The sequence below is a fragment of the Globicephala melas genome, chromosome 6, assembly GCF_963455315.2.
Source record: "Globicephala melas chromosome 6, mGloMel1.2, whole genome shotgun sequence".
NCBI classification, from domain to species: domain Eukaryota; kingdom Metazoa; phylum Chordata; class Mammalia; order Artiodactyla; family Delphinidae; genus Globicephala; species Globicephala melas.
In genome coordinates, this window is record NC_083319.1 from 103,831,705 (window position 1) to 103,857,119 (window position 25,415).

General features: G+C 44.8%; 1 protein-coding gene across 5 annotated transcripts in view; it reads right to left on the reverse strand.

Annotated features, from left to right (window-relative positions):
- Positions 1-24,199, reverse strand: part of ADRA1A (adrenoceptor alpha 1A) — a 99,082-nt gene extending 74,883 nt beyond the window's left edge. For 4 of the 5 annotated variants that reach the window (XM_060301274.1, XM_060301271.1, XM_060301272.1 and 1 more), the window contains exons 1-2: positions 23,900-24,199; positions 21,073-22,614 (exon numbers count right to left, since the gene is read on the reverse strand). In XM_060301274.1, the coding sequence (XP_060157257.1) occupies positions 21,073-21,955 (883 nt within the window). In that variant the 5' untranslated portion in view covers positions 21,956-22,614; positions 23,900-24,199. Of the gene's footprint in view, positions 1-21,072; positions 22,615-23,031; positions 23,258-23,899 lie in introns of those variants that run through there. The other variant, XM_060301270.1, reaches the window with a different exon arrangement.
- Between the last annotated feature and the right edge of the window lie 1,216 nt (positions 24,200-25,415).

The window sequence follows — 25,415 nt, forward strand, 5'->3', positions numbered from 1 at the left end:
TATTCTTCTCGCTGGTGTTTGTCCCAGGAGACCTGTCTGATATTGACACCTGAACCTTGTGACAGCTGGGTTCTGCTCCACTGACGTCTATACAAAAAACATGATGCAAACCAGCTGGGGTAAAAGCAGTTCCCATGGAAACCCCCGACTTTACTTTGGGAGGTAAAAGTGATATTTAGGATGACCACAGCTATGGTTTGTATCAGCGCACTTCCTGGGAAGTTTCTTTTTATCCTGAACTTAAGCATTCCTTTTTTTCCCCTTGCCCTGCGGAATTTGGCAACAGAAAAATTTTAAATCGTATTGAAAATATTACCTTCCCAGTTAAATAGCTAAAACAGGAGGTCTTATTTATTCAAACCATACTTGTTAAAACAAATTTAACTCTAAATGGAGAAACTGTGTAAAGGTCAAGTTTTGTCTTGGATACTTGGAAAAGAGTTGCTAAGCATTTTGTCCCCCATGGAGGCTGGGTTGACACCAGGAGGTGTTATTTGTGTTATTTCCCCATAGCCATTTTTCCACCTCTCAGTAACAAGAGGAGAATTACGGCTCTAGAGAGCAGACACATCCTTATGTGGGCATGATCACAGCTGTGGTCAACATGGTCATGATAGCAGGAATAGACTGGTCGCTTTAGCACACTAGCCTGAGAACACAGAGGACATTAAGGGCACGAGGGTTGGGCGCCAGAGAGAATCATGTTCCAATAGCTACTCTGCCACGTGCACTTGCTACATGAACCTGGGAAAGTTACTTAACCAGCCTCTGCCACAACTTCCTCATCTCTGAAATGAGAATCAGAGTACCTGTTACTCCAAACGTTTGCAAGGATTCAATGAAATAATGCACACAAAGCATTTACTGTCGGCCCACAATAAACTAAAATCCAAAATTAAATCAGTCTCTAACAACTGTTCACCCTAATGGCAACGAGGATAAATGATCTTTGTCTGGCCAATAGAGTTGCCAACACATATGTGCACACGCATGCACATGTATTCAACTGTATACGTCTATTTTTTTTTTTAATGTTGAGCCTTCTTTTAATTAATTTATTTTTTTATTTTTGGCTGTGTTGGGTCTTCGTTTCTGTGCGAGGACTTTCTCTAGTTGTGGCAAGCGGGGGCCACTCTTCATTGCGGTGCGCGGGCCTCTCACTGTCATGGCCTCTTTCGTTGCAGAGCACAGGCTCCAGACGTGCAGGCTCAGTAGTTGTGGCTCACGGGCCTAGTTGCTCCGCGGCATGTGGGATCGTCCCAGACCAGGGCTCGAACCCGTGTCCCCTGCATCGGCAGGCGGAGTCTCAACCACTGTGCCACCAGGGAAGCCCCTGTATACATCTATTTTTAAAAGCAGCTCTTCAAACACAAGTGTAATTACTGATTTTTATAATTAAATAGTATTGAATTAATTGCCCCTATGTTCATAGTAGTGTGATGAGCCCTGTGCAGCTCAAGTTAAACTGAGCCCGTCCTTGTCATTACAATCTAAAACAGATGACACGGGCTGCCCTGGTGGCGCAGTGGTTTAGAATCCGCCTGCCAGTGCAGGGGACACGGGTTCAAACACTGATCTAGGAAGATCCCACATGCCGCGAAGCGACTAAGCCCGTGCACCACAACTACTGAGCCTGTGCTCTAGAGCCCACGAGCCACAACTACTGAGCCCGTGCCTAGAGCCTGTGCTCCGCAAAAAGAGAAGCCACCGCAATGAGAAGCCCGCGCACCGCAACGAAGAGTAGCCCCTGCTTGCCGCAACTAGAGAAAGCCTGCACGCAGCAACAAAGACCCAACTCAGCCAAAAATAAATAAATAAATAAAGTTTATAAAACAGATGACACTGACGTGGACAAATAATAAGTGTACATGTAGAATTGCAAGCGTTTTAGAGAAATCTAGAAAGCTAGGGAGTAATACTATGCATAAATGTTAAGGTCTAATGCATTAGGAAAAAAAGTCAGAATTAAATCGATATGAAGGAAGAATCCAGTGGAAGGGAAGTGGGGAAGACAGGAGAGCGAGACCAAACTGAGCAATTCCCCGGCTTCATGCAACTCTTCTGATCTCAGAGGACAACGGCCACAAGCCCACCCACGGCTCCCCTGCTCCCCCATCCCCTGGGCCCCCCAAAATCTAAACCCTCTCCTCATGCCCCCTTTCTCATTCCATCCCAACAGTAAAGGTGTCTCGTTTTCACAGGTACCTTCTTCTTCTAATCCTCTCAACCAATCCCTGAAGAGTCTCTCTTTTGTATCCATCTTCCTTTTCTTGGGGAAAGAAAGAATACTTGACTGTGACGCCCTTGGTGGTGACAGTTCCATCTGCTTCCTTCCTTTCCCTTCTCCCGGCTGCTGGCTCTGCTCCCCACATTTATTTTCTTCCTCCACCTCCTCCTGACCAAGCCCTGGTCCCACCACTCTCCTGAAACTGTTCCTAGTTCCCGAAATCCTACCCCGGTCTCAGAGAGAGAGGGTAACCTTCCTATTTGATCACATCTCTCACTCCCTCCGCCATCGAGTTTGATAGGTCACCAACGACCTCAGATTACTAAACACGATTTCTTTTCTGGTTCTCTCTCTCCGTGACGTCTCTGCAGCATTTGACATTGGTACCACTCCCTCCTAACTGACATTTTCTCCTTGTTTTGCTGCCAGGAGGTTATGCTATGCTGAGTCTCCCACTTTCCTAAAACTTAGGGCAATTTTCGTTTGTTCTTCTTATGCCTCATTCTCTCAACTTCATGTATGTCCTAAGATTCATCCCTAGGCCCTCCTCCTTGAGAGATGACCCATTGAATTAGCATCACCATTTACCCTTCCCATCCCAGGAGCTACCCCATCACCAAAATGCCGATGTTTGCTACTGATGTCTAGATCAGTCCAGTGAACTGAACATCCCGAGATGACAGAAATTGTTCTATACCTGCAACTGTCCAATACGGTAGCCATTAGCCATATGTCACTAATGAGCCTTTGAAATGTGTGAGCCTGAATGAGGAACTAAGTTTTTATTTTTATTTTATTTTTATGGAACTGTGTTTGCAGCTGACATGGCATTTATATCTAGTATGGGGTATTTCCAAAGCACTGAGAAATTTAGGGGAGAGGGGATGTATGAGATGGGATTTAGAGTGGAACCACATGGGGAAAATGTTACATGTGTTTTTACAAGAACTAAGTTTTTGACGTTATCTGAAGTCAATGAATTCTAATTTAACTTCAATGTACCACATGTGGCTAGAGTTTACTGTATTGAACAGCACAGCTCTTGATAGTTTCACTTAAACACCATCATTTCAGGCTGAACGTGGTCAAAACTGAAGGCCTTGCAGAAGATATTCATCCTCCCAGTGTCACTGTCCTTGGCACTACAACCCCACTCCACACTCAAAGCACAAATGCTACGTTTTGTTTATCCCACTCCGATTCTTCACATGCAGCCTCTGATTCCCATAGATTCTACCTTGAAATATCCCTATTCTCTGTGCCTCATGGCCTCACCCCTGTTCAGGTTCTCATTCAAACATAGACAGTCAGCCTGGGTCTTGGCCCACCTGTTGATCTCATCTTATTCTAACACTTGTCCACCATGTCACCTCCCTGCTCTCTACCCACAGTGGCTCCCCAGTTTTTCTTAATTCAAGGCCAAAATCCTTGTCTGGTTTTCAATAAGACACACAGGAGAATGGCATCCGCCAAGCCTGGTCAATGTTGTCTTCGATGGCTGTCCCTTGCATGTGCGCACTTACCCCCTCTCCTAGAGTTTCCTTAAAAAAAAAAAAATCCATTTCTGAGATTGTCCTTTAGTTATCTCTTGACAGCAAAATCATTTTACAAAGCAAATGATTGCAGATGGCAGGTAACCTTCAAAAACATTTCTCATCCTATGGGATCAAACTACATGACCAATTTGTAAACAGCAGGTTTCTCACTGGCAACTAAATGCCCCAGCGATAAGCTAAATGTGGAGAGTACACAAAAAATAAAGTGTGCAATGTTCCCTTTTCAAACCCTTTTTGGGCAAAGACTACGGCTCTGCCAGCATTCCAGAACAATGACAGCCAATGTGCCCTTTGTCAACTTTCCCTCCTTCTCCTTTGAAAATGCAAACCGAACTTCTTCTGATACCCTTTACTGAGTGAGTCTGGAATCAGATACTATTACAGAGAGCAACCTGTGCTCCAGACGCCCCCAGCGGCCACTGCCAGCGGGAAGGCGAGGACTCAGTGTCCAGGACTCGGGGTTCCCTGGCCGCTTCCATAGGTGCAGCATCACTTTCATCCATTTCATATCTTGGGATTCTGAGTAGGATATCATTGGAACAAGGAATTGTGAAGCTGAGAAGCTGGAAATCTACTGGTCCCATGCAAGCCCCTTTTTCTACAGATGAGTAGCTGGAACCCAGGGCTTTTCGCAGCCGCTCCGTGGCACGTGGGATCTTCCCGGACCGGGGCACGAACCCGTGTCCCCTGCATTGGCAGGCGGACTCTCAACCACTGCGCCACCAGGGAAGCCCCCCAGGGCTTTTAACTCATGGCCAGAGCACTATCCTCTGTTCCAGGGAGAGCAGCCAGGTAGCTCCATCAAGATGTCATTTCCTCCTTGTTGTGCCTTGGTTTCCACTTCTCTACATGAGCCTGGCGATTTCTATCTTACAGGCTTTTTCTAGGAATTAAATTAGATGCAAAAAGTGGCCTGCAAGCACCACTGCTATGGACTGAATGCTTGTGTCGCCCACCCCAAATTCATCTGTTGGAGCCTTACCCCTCACTGTGATGGCATTTGGGGCAGAGCCTCCAATTTGGGAGGTAATTAGGTTTGGATGAGGTCACAAGGGTGGAGTCCCCATGGTGGGATCCGTGTTCTTATAAGGAGATAAAGGGACCGGAGCTGGTTCGCTCTCTACGGTGTGAGGACAGAGCGAGAAACCAGCCGTCTGTAAACCAGGAAGAGGGTCCTCACGAGAACCTGACCACGCTGCACCCTGACCTCGAAACTTCCCAGCTCCGAAACTGTAAGAAATAAAGATCCATTGTTTAAGACATCCTGTCTGTGGTGTTCTGTTACAGCAGCTTAACCTGACCAGGGCAACCACCCCTCACGTCCCATACGTAAACTCCTTCATTTCTTTATCCTAGAAGAAGACTTGTTAAGCTTTTCACATGATTTCATCTCATCCACTTGTGATCAAGAGAAAGTTCAGCCTGCTTACCTACACAGACCCTGCCCCATCCACAGGTATCTCCCTCGGATTGCTTTGTCTTGAACCAGAAGCTTCCATGAAACCAAAGGAAATGGTCACATGTCAGGCTCTTCTCATTTCTGCTTCACATTTTGATGTCAACCTGAGAAGCCGCCAGGGCTGAGGCAGTGATGTGTAGAGCTGCACTTCCTCATCCCTTTTCTAAATTCTTAATGAATGTAAAAGAATACACATATAGGTGAAATTTTACATCACTACTAAAAACACCAGGGAAGGGCCATATCCATAAGCTAGAACGTCTCAGAGACGTCTGGAAACTATAATTCCATCACCACCAGCCTGAATGAAGGACTAATGAGTCCTCAGTTTACCTCAAGAAAAGGGGTGAAGGGAAGATGGCTCCCAACTGCTGCCAGGTGACACCCCCAGGGGCTTGGAATAGCAGATGCTAGAGATACAGGCAGACTCAGGGGTAGCTTTTCAAAGACAAATCGTAACTGCACTCGAGCGTTTGAGGAGAGTACTGATGCTGAGGTCCACACAGGGTGGGAAATCCCGCGGTTTTCCCATCAAGACCAGCAAACAAGTAAAGGGAGGCTCTTCGGGACATGGATCCCAGGGGGCCGGTCATCCCACCTGGAGGAGAGATCACTGCACCCACTGTGTCAACCAAACAGGACAAGGACTCTTCTGCTGTGCCACAGTGAAATCTTTGTCCTTCTACCTCCTGTCTGCTCACTCTGGGTGAACAGATCGGTATACTCTGGCAAATATAAACTACAACAAAGACAATTCTTTCCTTCTCCCCTTAATATGGGTCTGAAAGATTTGGACCAGGACCCAACCAGCTCCAAACAGAACCCATTGCAAATTTTATCCCTATGTCACTCTCGGTGAGGTTGAACAAAAAGAGAAGAATTACTGTTCCCGTGAAAAGATTCAGCTGTTCAGGAGATGAGATCGATCTGAGGAATCTGAGATCCTCAAATATAAAACTCCACTTTTGGGATTTCCCTGGTGGCACAGTGGATAAGACTCCATGCTCCCAATGCAGGGGGCCCGGGTTCGATCCCTGGTTAGGGAACTGGATCCCACATGCATGCCGCAACTAAGAGTTTGCATGCCACAACTAAAGAGCTGGTGAGCTGCAACTAAGGAGCCCACATGCTGCAACTAAGACCCGGTGCAACTAAATAAATATTTTAAATAAATAAAAAATAAAACTCCATTTTTAAAACAGTGATATGGAAGAAAATCTCTATGTTGTATTGAAATGTGATTTAAGGAGCTATTGGGTTTACAAATTCAGTGTAGGCGATAATGAAGATGGAACAATATGCCAATAAAATGGAGTGGACTGGAGCAAAGGTGGTGGAGGTAGCTACTAAGGCTAATAGGTAAAATAGAACACGCACTGGAGAAACGTGAGAAACTTGGAAGTCAGAGGAAAATAGCGAGAAGATGACTAATGTGAGTAAAAGAGCAAGAGAAAAAGGGGGCAGGTACAGGAGATCCAAAATAGAGCTAATATGAATTCCAAGAGAAAGAGTGAAGCAGATGAAGTGATCACCAAAGGATGCTATCTTTAGCTTCAGGACAAAAAAAAAAAAAAAAAAAAAATGTGCACGGGGTTCCAGGTAATCACAATGAAAAAGTTACCCCACAACCAGAAATGTCCAGGGGACATTTTTTAATTTGATTGGGAAAAAATTCTATAAACATCTTGGTGAGAAAATAAACACATAAATAAAGAGAATACATGAGAAAAGGAAAACAATAATCAAGTTGGCCTCAAGTCATTTATAAAGCACTAAATACCAAGAGACAGAGGAGTACCAACAACAGTATTTTGAAATTAAAAAAATATATAACTCGAGTTCTATACTCAGAGAAGTTGTCTTCCATGTATTTAGACTCAGGCATATACGCGCTTAAAAAACGCGTTTGGCTTATGTTGTTATTGGTCAAAATTTATTTGGCATTATACTCTAATATAATAGCAAACATTTTAAACCTCGTGGGCCATGCAGTCTCTGCAGCAACTACTCAACTCGGCCACTGTAGCGTGGAAGCAGCCATGGATGATTTGTAAGCAAATGTAGATGGCTGTGTTCCAATAAAACTTTATTTACAAAAACAGGCCATAGTGTGCTGGTCCCTATTTCCCATGGTAGATAAAGCAAAATCCAGAGCTCATGAGTGAGTAAATCATAGTATAGAAGGCTATTTGTATTACTAAACTAAATTACAGAAAGATACAAAAGACAGGATAGGAAATATAAACATTTAATAGCGGTAACCGACATTTAAAACACAAAATTTTATTAACCAAAAGATGTAGGTTTCTGGAGGAAGGGAAAATAAGAGTGTGATAAACTTCCTCCCTTATGTGGGCAAAGGTGGGTGATAGGGATGGTTGTTTAAGAGAGAAACGAAGGTTTAAAAAAATGCTTTTGAAAAGCTCAAAGATAATCTCTAGTAGAATTAAAAATAGAAACCACCTTTCCCAAATACTGCAGAATTTAAAAAGCAAAGAATAAAATGGCCCAGTTTGCAAGAGAAAACAAAGAAAAGGAAGGAAACATAAAACCAGGAGACAAAAATCAACCCAAATATATCTGTTATAATCAGTGGAAATTAGTTATATTTTTACTAAGAGACAAATACCCACATAAGACACGTAGACACTGCAAAATCCATTTGATGCAAGTTACACAAGCTGATGTATAAAAAGACGGGCAGGGGCTTCCTGGGTGGCGCAGTGGTTGAGAATCCGCCTGCCAATACAGGGGACACGGGTTCGAGCCTCGGTCTGGGAAGATCCCACATGCCACGGAGCAGCTAAGCTCATGTGCCACAACTACTGAGCCTGCGCTCTAGAGCCTATGAGCCACAACTACTGAGCCCATGTGCTGTAACTACTGAAGCCCGCGTGCCTGGAGCCCGTGCTCCACAACAAGAGAAGCCACCACAATGAGAAGCCCGCACACCACAACGAAGAGTAGCCCCCACTCACCGCAATTAGAGAAGGCCCATGCGCAGCAACGAAGATCCAACACAGCCAAAATAAATAAATTAAATAAATAAAATTTAAAAAAAAAAGACGGGCAAAAGTATGTTGGTAAATGCAAACAAAAATATATTAGAGATTGCAATATTAATTTTCAAAAATGTACGTATCAAGGAAAAATAAATAGGACAAAAAGTGTATTAATTAAATAAATAAATCTAAATAATACTTTAAATGAAGGTATTATTGACTTAATCTCTTAAGTAAAATGCATCCGCATCAACATATATAAAGTAAAACCTGTTAAAAATATAAGAAATAATTGGAAGAATTATTCCCGGTAGGAAGCTTTACCATACCTCTCTCAATATGTAACAAATAAAGTAGATCAGGGATAAAGGTAAAGATAATGAATACTGGATAAAGATGATCTTAAAAACACCCCTGGGCTTCCCTGGTGGCGCGGTGGTTGAGAGTCCGCCTGCCGATGCAGGGGACACGGGTTCGTGCCCTGGTCCGGGAAGATCCCACATGCTGCGGAGCGGCTGGGCCCGTGAGCCATGGCCGCTGAGCCTGCGCGTCCGGAGCCTGTGCTCCGCAACAGGGGAGGCCACAACAGTGAGAGGCCCGCGTACCGCCAAAAAAAAAAAAAAAAAAAAACCCTGTTAACGTTTAATTAATATATATCTTTCAAACATTAAATCTATTAAATGTGCTAATTATTGGTCATATATCAAGTCATTAAAAAAGCCTCAATTCATTTCATAAGCTAGAAATTATTGGATTCACATTCTCTGACCACTATACAGTAAATTCAAAATTAATTTTTAAAAATGGGGGGATAAAAACACCAATTATTTTTTAAATTAACGAACAACAATAATACAATGAATCCTCTTCTGTCCACATAGGACTAAGGAGCTACTTACTAAAAGAGGAAAAACAAAAACTGGATGAGAGTACTGCCTAGCAAAACCTAAGTAAAGAATTCAAGTCTGCTTGGAGGAAAATGTACAACTTTGGTTGTTTTTAATCTTAGACAGGAATAAATTAAAGTATGTGAACCAAACATTTTCCTCAAGTTAATATAAAAGAACAAAATATAACCAGAAAAATAAATTTCTAGAGACTAAATTAGTGCACTGGAAAACAGAGCACAGTGATTAATAACTCTAGGACATGGGTCTTTGAGAAAACTAATGAAATAGACAATCTTTCAAGATATCTCAGTGAAGACAAAAAGCAACAAAACACAAGTGTATGATGTGGGAAATGAGAAAGATAGAAAAGAAATGAAAAATAACAGAGTTTCATGTAGAATTCTGTGCTAAAATGTTAAACCTCAATGAGAAGGAAAATAGAAAATAAGAAAACAAAGATTATCAAATCTGACAATCAGAATAGACCGCTATCCATGGAAGAAATAGAAACCAGTCTCTGAGAGCTGCCTCCATAAAAGGAGCTGTGCCCAAATGTTTTATGGGCAAGTTCTTTCAAACCTTCAAGGAACACATAATTCTTACGCTATTTAAATTGTTACAGATGGTAGAAAAAAAAACGGAGAGTGTCACAACTCGTTTTATAAAGTTAATATAAACTCAAAACCAACATGCAACAAAAACACACTGTAAAATAAAACGATATACTCCTTTCACATAGAAATACAGATGCAAAGCAGAAATAAAATACTTAGTATAATGCAGTAACATACAAAAGAATAATGTCACTGATCAGATAGAATTTATTCCAAGAATATATGGATAGGTTAATATTAGGAAATAAAATTTATCAAATCAGTATCAATGAAAAATATTATACGGATGCATATTTAAAAAGCAGCATTTGATAAAATTAAAAATTCATTTTTGATAAAATTGTTCTGTAAACTATAGAAAGATATGTCCTTGACATGATGAAGGGTACTGATCTAAAAACCAACGTGTTGTATCTAACGTTGAAATACCAAAGCAGCATTTCCTGACTTCACTGTAACAATCATTTTTCTAGGACATGATAGTAAGTGTGATTAAAAGTAAAGTTTAAACAATAGTCCGAAAGTAGTTTGGGAAGTAAATGGAGAAACATGTCATATATTTTTTATTGAAGTAGAGTTGATTTACATATGTCATATTTCTTAACAGAAGATCTCAATGTGATAAAGATGTCTCCTTTCAAATTAATCTATACATACTAAAAATTATGATTAACATGTGACAGGATTTGTGTGTGTGTGTGTGTGTATGTGTGTGTGAGTGCGTGTGTGTGCATGTGTGTGTGTGTGTTGGTGTTGGTGGGGCTAAGAGATGTAACTTGACAAAATGAGTCCAGACTTTTCCTGGGAGAACGTGCAAAGACAGACAAAATCATTTTGAAAAAAATGTTCATCCAGAGCTTCCCCGGTGGCGCAGTGGTTAAGAATCCGCCTGCCAATGCAAGGGACACGGGTTGGAGCCCTGGTCCGGGAGGATCCCACATGCCACGGAGCAACTAAGCCCGTGCACCCCAACTACTGAGCCTGTGCTCTAGAGCCCGTGAGCCACAACTACTGAAGCCCGCACACCTAGAGCCCGTGCTCCGCAACGAGAGAAGCCACCACAATGAGAAGCCCACACACCGCAACGAAGAGTAGCCCCCGCTCACCACAACTAGAGAATGCCCACGCACAGCAACGAAGAACTAACACAGCCAAAAATAAATAAATAAAATAAATAAATTTAGTTTTTAAAAAAGAATATTCATCTAGGGGTCTTAACCTAGAAAATATTAAAATGTATTATGAAACCACAGTAGTTAAAATAATGTAGCACCAATATTAGAGAGATAGATAAATGTAACAGAAGTGGGAGTTCCAAACTAGATTCAGGATTCTCTCGAATACAACAAAGGTAGTTTTCCAGAGAAGATGGGAAAGGATACATTATTCAATAAATCTTTTAAGAATATCTGGTTAACCATTTCTACATAAATACAGTCAGACATCGCCTACCAAAATACAAAAGTAAATTCCAGGTAGATGACAAATGATGCTTTAAAAGAACGAGGAGAAAATAGAGGTTATCTGACTTACGTGGGGGAAGATCTCTCCAAGCATCCCTGAGAAGGCACAGTCCATGAAGAGACAGATTAAAATATGTGACTACATAAACATTTTAAATGTCTATGTATTTGTAAAAGCCGCAAAAAGGATAAAATGCAAAATAACCAATGGGAAAAATAGTTGCTGAATATGTATCAAGATTATAACATTGTTAAATACTCCTGGTCTTTATTCCCTTTTTAGTGAACCTATCTCTCTCTCTCTGCCTGCATCCATTTGCCATTGCTATTCCATAGAAGATAGATGCCCCCCAGGAAGGAAGAAGACATGGTTCTGAGGAGGATCCCATTTAGCCAGAAAAAGGAAGGGAAAGCCTGCCACATCCGTCCTCCACAGGTGGACTGTGGGGAAAAGTGGGGAAGGAGGTAGTGAAAAGAGGCAGCCTGGTGTTTGTTCTGAGCTCCCCTCTCAACAAGGACCACAGAGGCATTTAAGAAGATAAAGGTGGTAGTGAAGGTGCTTTTCCCCACTCTCCATTCTGGGCATCTGGGAGAGGACCCAGGAGGGCTCTAGCACCCATTAAAGTGACAGCCAATGTGGGTGGGCAGAGAGTGAGTCTGGGTTGGCACACCTGTTTGGTGTGGTGCGCTTGGGTGTGGAATGAGATGGTGTGGCATGGAGGGGTGTGGAAGGAACCCACAGGGCTCTCCATACCTTGAGACAGGGATGAAACATTGCTGAGGGTTTAGCTCAGAAGCTTGTGAAAGGTGATCACGGGGGCTTTTATGGATAAAGTGACTCCTTGGCTAATGCCCACAGAGCACTTGTCACCCCAGCCAGGAACCAAATGGAGACACACATAAACGTTTGAGTGTCTGTAGTCGCAGTAAGGATTGAGTGGGGCTGAGTCATCAGGTGGGTCAATGGTCCATGGGGGAGCACCCTCAGACTTATTGGGAGACAGCTGCGTGATGGCTGGGGACTAGCGCCTGGGGACCAGTCACTAGACTAGACCAACATCCCCAGTGCAGGAAACTAAAAATCACCATGAAAGGTCAACTGAGGGCCCGACAATTTCCTCTCTCCCCGACCCCAATAACCACGAGGTTTTGTGTGCCCCTGATTAACAATTTAGCAGGCAAACCTGAAAGTCTGAGTTATCCAAGGGGGGCTGAGTATATAGAGACGCTGCTTAAGTGACTGGATTTAACTGAACTTATTGGATTCAACTAAAAGTGTGTGTGTGTGTGTGTGTGTGTGTGTGTGTGTGTGTGTCTCCGCTGGAGTTCATGAAAAAGATCGTATCAGTTTTTGAAAAATAAAGAAAGTACATTTTCTCAGCATGTCTGAATATAGCATGAGAAAGCTGGCAACCCAGGATATGAAGTGATAAATGTTCAATGTATTCAATAATCTTACAAACAGAAAATCAATGACTTAATAAAATGTGGCCCAAGAGCACCGATGAGCAATTTCACATCACAAAATCGAAATATAAACATGGGGGGGGGGAAATTTTCAAACAGTAAAGAAACATGCAGTTTCAAAATGAGAAGCCACTATGTAAGTGTCCAGTTGGAAAACCAAGTAAAAGGGCTAAAAGACAGTGAAACCACCAAAGAAAATGCCTCAGGTTAAAACATCCCAGCATCTGAACCTGAAACTATGAAGTAACAAAACACAGCAATGCTTAGGTCACCAAGTATCGTCTCCTTCAAAGTCATGACTTGCCAGTGTGCAGCTGGTCTGAAAGAGGTGGCTGTGGCTCAAAGCTTTGTTAGAACTTACAGGAGACGTTTTCTGAGCCTGCAGCACATTCTTTTGAATATGACGGTAAATCTCTGTTGACACACGCGTCTTGCGGAAAAGAGCCACAATTAACTTAAACCCAAGTCTGGTCAGACTATTTGTGATCAGGGAAAGCTTTTCTCGTAAATCTGCTCTGGAGGCAACGACAGAAGAGGCATTCAAGAGCTATGTGGCAGCTCACAGAAATAAATATTTTCAATCACGAGTGAGAAGAATCCTACTTGGCAGGATACCTCTCAACTGTCCTGTGTAAATGTCTCCCAACTGGTCTATACACAGTCCTCTTTTCTCTAAGCCTTTGATAGTTTAAAATAGAGACTTGATCATGTCATCTCTGCTCCCGGCTCTCTTCAGATAAAATCACAAACTCATAATATGACTTTAAAGGCGTATTTGGTCAGATCTCTTTCTATCCAGCTTCATTCGATACTAGTTTTCTATCAGCCTTTCTCATCTCTGGCCACACTGGCCTCCTGGAAAATCCTCATTAAGCATCAGGCCAGTCCTATCAGAGTTTTTACCCATCCCATTCCTTCCCTCCTCCTTTTAGCCAATGAAGAGTTCCTCATTCTTCAGATCTCAGCTCAAAGGTCAAGCTCTCCTTCCTAGCAAGACTCTTCTGCCCTCGTGCCCAGGGTCACCCTTATCCACAGCGTAGGTTTCCAAGGTACAACCCCATCATCTTCATTGCACTTTTTATGTGGATATCTGATAATGTCTATTTCCCTGTGGAGATTAGAAGCCTGCAGGAAGGCAAGCACCCAGACTGGTGTTTACATGGTGCATCATGTAAAGCCCAGCGTATGGGGAGTTCTCCATAAATAACTGGAGGATGAAAGAGAAACGTTATTTGATATGCTTGTGAGGAAGAGGTGCTGCAGGATGGCCACAAAAATCCCCTCATCCCGTTGTGGATCTGCTCCCCCATCAGGAGGTGAGTCTATTTCTCTCCCCCCCTTGAACGTATACTGGCCTCATGACTTGCTTTTCTCACAGAATGAGGCAGCAGTGACACTGGGCCTGGTCTGGGCCGCTCTCTTCAGTAGCCCGGCAGCTCCTGCCCTCTTGGAGAGAGAACTGCCACACTGCAGGAGAGCGAGTCTCAACCCCTGGAGGAAGAGCGGCCACCGATTCTGACATCCAGCCAGACAGCCCAGTGAACTGAACCTGGACTCATCCCTGCCCCACAGAGTCACAAGCCATAACGTGACTGCTGCTTCAAGTTACTATGTTTTGAGATGACTGGTGGTACAGCAAGAGTAACTGAAAAACTGGTCTCATGTTAAAATCACAGTGGCTCTTAGATTCTCTCCACCCCATTATCTCTCAGAAGTCAACCTTTTCCATAGATATCAGGGGCCTGATCTTTTGTACCTGCAGCGAAGCAACAGTCTCACGTTGTCTTGGGCGTGCACAAGAGTCAGAGTCATTATGTCATTATATGTACTCGCCCCTTTTCCCGGCTTTTTTTCACGTCAGCATCTGAGACTTTGCTATGTATTTAATTGTGCAGATTTTCAGCTCCACTAGGGCAGGGATTTTTTTTTTTAATGTTTACAGTAATCATATTGCTGGTTGTGCCGTTATTTTTATTCTAAGAGTGTTGTATATATGCTGTGGGATAAAGCAGATGAGTATTTATTTATTTGGTCACGCCAAGGAGCGGCATGCAGGGTCCTAGTTCCCTGACCAGGGATCGAGCCAGCGTCCCCTGCGTTGGGAGCACAGCGTCTTAACCACTGGCCCTCCAGGGAAGTCCCGGCAGGGATTTGTTTGTCTTTATCTCCAGGGATTCTCTAGCTGCCTGCCACATACTACACACTCAATGAAATTTTGCAGATTCAGTGAAGGAATCATTCTCTGCCTCACTGCTTCCACCTGATAATCTCCTTCCCAATATTGCCTTTCCCCGAACACTCCATCTTAAAACTTATTCTCCTTCCTTACCATGTGCTGTCTGCTGCCTTTTTTATTTTAAACTAATTCTCAAATAGTTGATTTCCACCTGAACCACAGCTCAGCCCAACGCTGTCTCCTTTCATTCAGAGATAATAGCAATGGCTCAGTCTGACGATAATGCCTGTTTTGTATTTAAATCAGATAATGTGCCCAGAGTTCCGACACATAACCATATGTTCAGTAGATGTTGCCCCCCTTCATCCCTTTTCTTTCTGATGCTTTCTTTTTCTCAGACCTCCAAGGGCATCCACTCCTCATGGCAACATCCTGCATCAACATATGTCAATGCGGGCTTCCCTGGTGGCGCAGTGGTTAAGAATCCGCCTGCCAATGCAGGCAACACAGGTTAGAGCCCTGATCCAGGAACATCCCACATGCCACGGAGCAACTAAGCCCGTGAGCCACAACTACTGAGTCTGCGCTCTAAAGCCTGCAAGCCACAACTACTGAGCTCGCGCCTAGAGCCCATGCTCCGCAACAAGAGAAGCCACCGCAATGAGAAGCCCGCGCACTGGAACAAAGAGTAGCCCCCGATCGCCACAACTAGAGAAAGCCTGTGCGCAGCAATGAAGACCCAACACAGCCAAAAATAAATAAACAAATTTATAAAAAAAAAAACATATGTCAGTGATGGTCTGTGAATCATATGAATTCAGGTAAGATTAACATTTATTGCCCTTTGCTCTGTGTTAGGTGCTATGCTAGGCATATTTTATGAAAAAGAAAGCCTGGGTTGAAATCTCAGGTCAACACTTTTTCCACCCAGCACACTGCCTTTGGTACTGTTGGGCTCTAGACAAAAGGATGAAATAAGCAAAGATGATGCACGCACTTCAGGTGCCCAAGCTTCCTTGAGGCACAGGTATACCCTTCCTTCTTTCATCTGTTGAAGGCTAACACCTTCACATTCTCTTTATTTAGCTTCATGATCAAAACTTGTTTTTTAAAAACATTCACTCTAAGGTATAAGTGACTGATAACGACGTGAAGCATGATTCCCGCCCCCTCCGCCGAAGGGGTTCTCAATTTCAAACAAACATTTAGGATGCAGAAAGAAAACACGACTAGCAAGACTTAGACTTGAGAGCAGACAAGTTAGATTCCTACCTGAAATCACACTATTAAATCCAGCAACCAACCCAGCCCTGGTTGGGAGGAGCTGGGGAGAGAGTGAAGTGTAGAGTCCAGGAGGAGACAGAACCTTCTCATAAATCCAGAGGGACCTTCAGCAATGAAATGGAAAGTCCTCACTCACCTGATTATCCTGGTCTGGTTCTTACACAGGTGGGTGCTTCACCTCTCAGCTTTGGACACTGCAGTCGCTCATCCCTGCTCTGGTTTTAGTTTCCAATCCCACTGTTCTCTGGCAGCCTAGCACAAACTGATAAGCTATTCTTCCCAAGAGACTACTTGTTATACTTAAGAGCTCGTGTCCCTTGTGTATAATAACGGCATGTTTATCCTTCTATTCACATTTTGCATGAACTATGTACTTCAGATAGTTACTAAAAACAAATAACATCTCACTGATGGCCCAGCAGACGTCGTGCTGTCTTCAAGTCCCTGCTTAGTCAACTATAATACTTCTAGAAGCTTCTGTAGTGATCTCCAGACACAGTTCATTGTTCTATTCCTCAGCACTTGTAATACCACTTTGGGGACCAATCTCACCGATTTGTGATAATCTTTTTCAATTTGTCTCCTTAACTAGATTGTGAGGCCCTTGAGGGCAGGGAATGTGCTTTAGTCATTTTTTTTTGTTCTGTCTAACGCAGTGCCTGGAATTTATTATACAGCCATAACTCCTGGAAGAAATAGTGTCTTACTAGTTTAGTGTCAGGAAGAAAACGTGGACCATAGATGTGGTAGGTTCGGTGATCTTGTGCCCATCTTCACTTCAACATTACCAGGTCTCCAAGGCAGCAGATCCGAGAGGGAGGCTATGATTAGACCAGAGTCTCCCTTCCCCTGGAGGACCTCAAGACGCATTCTATCATGCTCATCTCCTTGGATAGCTAAGCCACCATCAGCAGTCCCAAACTCCCAATCACCTATCTTTTCCCAATCACCTAAACTTTTTCCACCATCTAACTCTGTATGACCCCTAATCTGATCTAGCCTATGTCCCTTCACACACTCCTCTTTTTTTTTTCTAACATCTTTATTGGAGGATAATTTCTTTACAATGTTGTGTTAGTTTCTGCTGTATAACAAAGTGAATCAGCTATAGCACACTCCCCTTCTTTACCAGGGTCCCTAGATACAGTCAGCCATCAGCAACATTCCCTATCACCCTCAGCCTCTTAGCTGTGAGAAAGCAGTATCCAGCCTTCCTGATTGGCCCTCCTTTAAATTTATGACCCTAAGTCTCAAACACATCCTCAGGACCTCCTAAATGTCCATGATCTATGTACTCCGTCATCTCAAAGATTAATCTTTCACATCTTCTTTTGCTCCTCAAACCTCCCTCATTTCCTATTCCTTCCCCACTCTTAGGTGATGATCTTGATTCTTGCTTTTTTCTTTTCAACTCAGCTCGATTTACTGAAGATAGGGAATATAGATATCACAGGATAGTTTCATAGACATTTAGATACTTGGTTCATTTCTTTTTAAGAATGAGCAGAACGATACAGAAGGGAACCTGAAGAAAGAGGAATTAAGCTGATGTCTAGTTTTATCTGTCTGACTCCAATTTGCTCCTGAGGTGCAAAGCAAAGCACAAGCAATTGCCATTACCCACATCTAAAATTTAACTCTCACAACAATGTTTTTGGCTTGGTAGTGAGGAACACCTGCTTTTTAAAAACTCGCATGTTTTCTATTCTCTTGGTCATTATGAAATTTAAAAATAACTTAGTTTTAAAAATACATAAAATTCATCAAATTTTGACATGATCTTGATTCTTATCTCATTGAGGATATACATATATTTGGAAGAGAGGTTTACCTTTCTCCCTCCATACCTACTGCCTCTGTGCTCATACACCATGGTTTCCCTGTCACTTCTAAACCCTCTGGTCTCCTTCCTTGCCAACACCGTCAGGATCTCTCTATTGCATCATTTCCAACAGAATATAAATATGATATCCTGTCTCTCACCTTTGAAAATTCTCTCTAGATCCCTCTAGGTACACTGCATTTCCCTGCTCCACTGTCTAGCAAAACCCTTCCAAAGAGTTGCCTGTTTTCACTGTCCCCACTTCATCTTTCATTCTCTCAAGAAAGCACACCGTCAGGCTTTTGTCTCCATCACTCCACGGAAACTACTATCCTCAAAGCACCTCCTCATATCACCAAGGACCTCCACATGGCCAAGTCCAATGTTGATTCCCCGTCCTCCTCTGACTTGGCCTAGCAGCTGCATGTGACACAGCTGATGACTCTTGCCTTGGTGAAACATTTCCATTCAGCTTCGGGGACATGAGGCTCTCCTACCTCCCTGGCCACTCCTTCCCAATTTCTTTTGCTGGTTGGTTCTCCTTTTCCCGACCTTCAAATATCAGGACACCCCAAGCCTCGGTCCTTATCTCTCTTTTCTCTCCAGACTTTCTCTCTTGCAGATCCTTCCATTTCTGTGGCTTTAAGTATGGTGATGTGTCCCAACTTTATATCATAAGCCCAGCTTAGCACCAAATTCATGTATCTAACTGCCTACTTGACATCTCTACTTAGACATCTAGTAGACACTTCTCAACATGTCTGTACAAAATAGGCACTTGTACTTCACACTCCCACCAGCCCCTTACGACCTTTAGTTTTCCCAATCTCAGTAAAACACACTACTATTTACCCGGTTGTTAGGTCCCCAAACCTGGGACTTATCTCTAGTCCTCTCCTTTTCTCATATCCCATGTCCAAACTTGTCAGCTCTACCTTTGAAATAAGTGCCGAATGTGATCACTTCACATCACCCCCACCTGTCTCACCTGAGTGCAGGGCATCCTCACCTTTCTCTCCTTGACGTCTCCAACAGCCTCCTAACTGGTCTCCCTGTTTCCACTCTCACCCCAAAATAGCCCTCACTCCTCCCAGAAGCCAGAATGATCCTTTAAAAATATAAGGCCAGCCACTCACCTGCTAAAGCCCCTTTGATTGGATGGCTTCCCATCACAATTAGAAGAATATGCAAATTCTACTTTGGCATAAAGGTAGGTCAGGTTCCTTCCCACCTCTGCACTTGCCGTTCCCTCTACCCAGAAAGCTCTTCCTTCCAGACTTTGCAAGGCTTGCTCCTCAATTCAGTCAGGTCTCTGCTCAAATATCACCTCTTCAGAGAGGCCTTTTCTGACCACTCGCCACATCGATAGATAGAGCACCACTCTATCCTCTTATTCTGTTCATTTTTAAAATACTGCTTATTAGTCATTGACTTCTTAAGATATATTTATTTGTTTTTGTCTATTTCCCCCCAAAGATTGCAAACATCTTACTGCAAGGGTTCTTCTGCCTTGTTCATCCTAAGTGTCTAGAGCAAGTGCTTAATAAATACTCGACAAGTGAACAGATAGATGCATGAATAAACGTGCAAACTTCAGGAGGAGGGGATGGTATGCAGACAGGCAGGTGAGCAGCCAGTGGCTCAAGTAAAGAGTGTTATTTAAATAAATTCAAAACTCTGATATAATTCTAGGAGCAGAGAAAGCAATAATGAGGAAAGGCCAGGGAATGGGCTTGGAAGGGCCTCTCCAGCAGCCATGTTGGGTAGAAATTTCTGCAGTGATGGAAATGTTCTGTATCTGCTGTTCAAAACAGCAGCCACTGGCCACATGTGGCTACTGAACACTTGAAGTGTGGCTGGTGGGACTGAATATTAATTTTCTTTAATTTTAACTTACGTTAAATAGCCACGTGGGGCTGGTGGCTATGGCGTTAGACAGCAAAGCTCTAGAACCCGAAGAATCCCTTCCCCCCTCACTGAGTTATTGACAGGACTAATGATGGAAAATTGTCAATATCCGAAACATAGTTAGCCCTCAAAAAATAATAGCTGCTATTACTACACAGCGTTGCAAATTACTTTCAGTACGTGCCATGTAAATTGGCTCTAAAGTCCAGAAACAGACTTCTCTTCATTTTTTATTGTAATTTTTTGTTTGCCAGAGTTAGTGGATAACCAATGTGTGGGTCTATATTTGAGCTCACAAACTAAAAATAGCAAACAACCATTTTGGGATCTCAGGAAGGCCTTCCAGAGATAGACGACGATTCCAAGTGGATTAGCTTAGTTTATACTGAACTAATTAGTTGGACAACAGCTAATTTAGCATTTGCGAAAATTGGATTTGTAACATTACTGTATTACTTTCAAACAGTGTCATCTGAAGCTTCCTGAATGAATTTGGATAAGAGTAGTGTTTGCTTTAATACTTGGTATTAAAATAAAGTGGAATGTATTTACTTATTGGAAACATTATGTTGAATTCTTTAAAGGTTAAATTGGTTTGGACACATTATTATTATTTTTTTCTTGTCAGTGACTCACCGTGCTTTCTTCCACACTGAATCCAGAAAACAAAATGAACACAGATACAGAACATAAGCAGACCATTATAACTAACCCTTAATAATCTAATCTACTAATAAAATTACACGTTTGTTCAGAATAAGCATGGTGCTTACTTTTAGGACACAAGAATCTGCAGTCCACAGCAGCAGAGGTGATAGTGGCATTCCATGGTCCCTGCCTAAGTGCCTGGTGGAGACTGAAACTTGAAATCCGAGGATGGATGTATTTAAATTAAACACATGCTTTAAGGCATTAAGAAAACTTGACGTTCTTATTAAGGAGACCAATTAATCTGCTTCAGTAGGATGCCACTTTGCAGTAGTTGAAAAAGTGCCCTAGGACGTTATATAAATGAAACCAGAGCAGAAAGGGAATGAAAATGTACTTTTCTACATAGGAGCCTTTCCTTAAAACTGCCCTCCCTAGCTTTGCTGTTTGAAATGCAGATCCTTTTTCTTCCACCCCTGACTGTGAGTCTGGGGTAGCATAATGGAAAGAGGGTGAAGACTCCTAAATGCTAAAATGAGGTGCTGTAAAGACTTACCAATGGGCATCACTAAGAAAAAAGGCAGCCAGCAGAGGACGAAGCAGCCGACCACGATACCCAGTGTTTTGGCCGCTTTCTTCTCCCGGGAAAACTTGAGGAGTCTCACGGAGAAGTGTGTCTTGTTCTTGGCGCTGGACACCCCGCTGCCTCCTACCGGGACATTTTTGCGATGGATGCGGAGCGTCACCTGCTCCGAGTCCGACTTGTCGGTCTTGAGGCCGGACTTGAGGCCCCGGCTCTCCCTCTTGGCCACCACGTAGACCCGGCAGTACATGACCAGGATGATGGTCAGCGGCACGTAGAAGGAGCCGAGCGCGGAGAACAGCACGTAGCCCGGCTCCTCATTGATCTGGCAGATGGTCTCGTCCTCCGGGGCCGGCTGCCTCCAGCCGAACAGAGGCCCGATGGAGATGACCAGGGAGAGCGCCCAGACGCAGAGCAGAGCCATGAGACCCCTCTTCTGCGTGACGATGGTGGGGTAGCGCAGCGGGTAGCTCACGCCGATGTAGCGGTCGATGGAGATGATGCAGAGTCCCATGATGGACGCAGTGCAGCACAGGACGTCCACCGCCGCCCAGATATTGCAGAAGACCCTGCCAAAGGCCCAGTAGCCCAAGATCTCGAAGATTGCGGAGAAGGGCAGCACCGTGGAAGTGAGTAGAAGGTCGGCCACCGCCAGGTTGACGATGTAGTAGTGAGTGACCGAGTGCAGATGCCGGTGGCAGGCCACGGAAAGGATCACAAGGATGTTCCCCAGTACGCCGAAAAGGATGAGGCCCCCCAAGATCACCCCGAGCAGAATGGCCTTGGAAATGTTCACCGGTGGCGGCGGGTGGGTGCAGTTGGAGCTGTCCGAGGCATTTCCAGAGAGAAACACCATGGTCCCAGCCGGGGCCGGGCGAGGTCCGGCTCTTGAGGGCCACTCCGGGCCTGGGCGGAGGTGGGACCGAGGGAGCGGGAAGTCAAAAGGTCTCCGCTCCGAGGAGCCTTGCCTGCTGGGGTTGTCTGGGGGTAAGAGAGAGCGTACGGGTGGGAAGCAACCCGGGCCAGCCCTGGAAACCCTCAGAAGGCCACGCAAAGGGGCAGGGCATTAAAGGCAACATGGCCATGGGCGCGCGGGGCTGCCCGCCGACCCTCTGCACCAGCAACGCTGGCCCGGGGCCCCAACTCCCTCCCTACGCGAGACTCAGCACGGAGCTCGAGGAGACGCGATGCAAAATGCAGTCCCAGAATTACGCGAGTCCCCTTTCCTGTACTGTCGGATCCGTCCGGGTGTGAAGACTGAGCATTCTGCACATAATTTGGAACTCAAAAATCCAGCGCCTGTCTCTCCCACAAACCACAAGCACGTACGGGTCTGCCGTCGACTCTCAAAGGCGGGGACCGTTGGCATCTGGGCACTTCTGTCCACCCGCAGTTACGGTCAGTGTGGCTGGACTCATGGTAGATCCAGCTTCTAGCCGCGCAGGCCGGGGGACGTGGATGTGAAATGTTTGCCGAGACCGAGGCGGCTGCGGAGCGTCGTTTGCCAGCGTCCTCCTGAAAGAGCGCAAAAAGAAATGCGGGGTGTAAGCCAGGCGCCCTGGGGAGCGAGGCTGTGCCCTGCCTCGACTGGCGGTCGGACCCGGCGGGGAGTCCCGCCGACTCTGCGATCCCGAAGCGGTTCGCCCAGCAGCAGGCGAGCGCGCGGGAGGGGACCGCGAGCCGTGCCCCGCCGCTGGGAATCTGCCCTGGCGCGCTCCGCCGCGCGGCCTCTCGCGGGGTTCGAGATCCGAAACACACACACCCCAAGCTGCAGCGCCCGGCGGTCGGACTGCTAGCAGCCGTGCAGTGAAATTAAAATCCCAGAGCCCGAGAAACGCGATTGCGGCTGACGGGCATGCAGCGCCGAGCCAAGCCGGTGGAAACCCGGAGGATCTACCCGGTTGCCACTTGAACAGGTTGCTTCGCAGTCACCTGGAGGAGGCGGCCTGGGAGAGGGAGCCGCTGCGACCCGGAGACCGCAGGGCCAGTGCCACGCGCACGCTCACGCTCGAGGAATTCACACTTGAGTGTGCGGAGAGCGTCGGTCTGTCGACCAGCCAAGCCAGCCTGAGAGCCGCGTCCAGAGCAAAGCCCTCGCGACCCAACGAGGGCTGAATGCGACCTAGATCGGTCCAGGATTCTTTTCCTAGCCAGAGGATCAGCGGTCCCAGAGGACTCGAGCCTCAAGCCACACCCAGGCGGGCTCCGGGGGGTCCAAGAAGAAGAGTGGGAGCGGGGAGCGTCATTCTGTCTAAGGGGCTGTGCAGGCGGTAGTCACTGCGGATTTTGTACAGTAGGTGTAAAAATCAAGTCCGCGCGCCGGCGGACAGGGGACGCCTCGTATTTTCCGAGCTGGGGACCACGGTCTGCGTACGAAAGCTAGGTTTCCACAGCTGCGGGCCGACCGCAGGGACTCAGGCAGGAATGCAGGGAGTGGGGACACACCTTGCCTTGTAAGGACTCTGCGGCTGGGCCTTGAGGCGGGATTCCCGGGCAAAGGCTGCTGTGAACATCACAAGTTCTAGAGCTCACAGGCGGTACAAAAAGCAAGCAACTGCAGAAACCCGTTTCCCCCTACCTCGGAGCGGTAAATACGGGGTTAAAAAACACACTTGTTAACGAGGAGATAACTTCCCAGAATATATAAGGGAAACGAGGTGGGGTAAGGGTGCGGGTGAAAGAAGCGGGAGGAGCTTGGGGGAAAAAGTGGGAGTTGGGTCTCACCCTGAGGCCCAGGGAGGTTTTCCCTAATCCACCCGGCCCTGCTGGACGCCGGCGCCCGGCGCTGCAGCGCACTCACCTGGAGCGCGGATGCAGAGCCACTCGCGCGCGCGTGGCGGGGACTGGACGGGCTTTCGGTCCCAGGAGCAGCCCTGCCGCCTCCTCCCTCGGGGGAGAGGGAACCGTTTCCGACGAACCAATTTCTAGTCCTTTTGCACCCGCTGACTCACCCCTTTCTCTACCACAGACGTCTTTAAGCGCCTGTCTCACAGACGCTTTACCTGGAGATTTTAAAAATAAAGAGAGAAAATAGAAAGAGAAAAAACCAAATACAGCCAGGCAATAACTCCACCTTCACCCTTTTAATATTCAGCTCCCCGACATCAGCAAAGAATGGCAGGGAACTTTGCAGCTCTCGCTGACGTAACACAGTCAGTAGCCCCAGCTAGTACCGTAATCTCCTGCTGTTACCGTATTACTCTGAGGTAACAGGAACATGCGCACAGCAGTATTTTTTTTCACTTGCCTTGGGTGAATTGGGTTCTCGCTTCACTTTAAGAAAGTGTGTGTGTGTGTGTGTGTGTGTGTGTGTGTGTGTGTGTGTGTGTGGCGTGGAGGTGGGGGGAGCGGGGAGAAGGGATTTTTTATCTGTAGTAAATAACTCTTTTAAATGATCTGATTTTAAAAGTAAAGAAAAATAGACACTTGCCAGACACATATTACTGTGTGTATGATGTGTTCAAAGAAATGCCCAGTAAAGTTACTTTTGAACACCTTGATTCAATGAACACTTAGGTTCTGTTAAAATCAAAAAGAAGCATATTGTTATGCCAAATATGCAGGTAAATTATATTATTTGCAGATGTTTTAAGATGAATGTAAAATCAGATAAAATTCAATAAATCTGATTATAATAAAATTATAGTTCTAGGAAAATAAAGTAAGCATATCTAAACCTTCTGAAATACGATCCATCTCTCATTTCTTCAGACAAATGGACTTAGAAAGTAAGATGGTCGCACTGCAGTTTCTTACGTGGCTGTGTTATTAAAGTGCTATTAATTATTTTCCAGTTTACGTAAGAAAATGTACCCTTTAAAAGAGTGTTACTTCTCTTTAATGCATGAATAGTTGGACTATGAAAAGGTGACATCACCTGTCTTATTTACTTTTTTTTTTCTGGTAAATTCCATGTTCTGTCTAGCTTAAAATTGAAGAAAACCACCTGTGTTTTAGAATATTGGGGAAATACCAGAATTTTCTCCACTCTGATTCCTACCTCGAAGTTCCCTCCTTTCATCTTTATTGATTCAGACAAAACACACTGTTCATAAAGTAGTTAGTAGGTTCTCTTAAACCTAGTAATAAAGAGATAGCTTTCAGTACAGGTAAATACGTACTTGAATTCCCTCACCTGAACAAAAGTTTATTAACATTGTTACCTTTTCCAAGGGAGATGTTTGGGAGACTTTTTTATAGCAGTATACCTCCAAATGCCTCAGAGGAATGCCCTCAGAAGGATCAGGGAGCCCTGCTTCATCAAAGACCTAATATTTAGATGACCTCTTTCCTGTAAACGATGCCATCCCACCCGC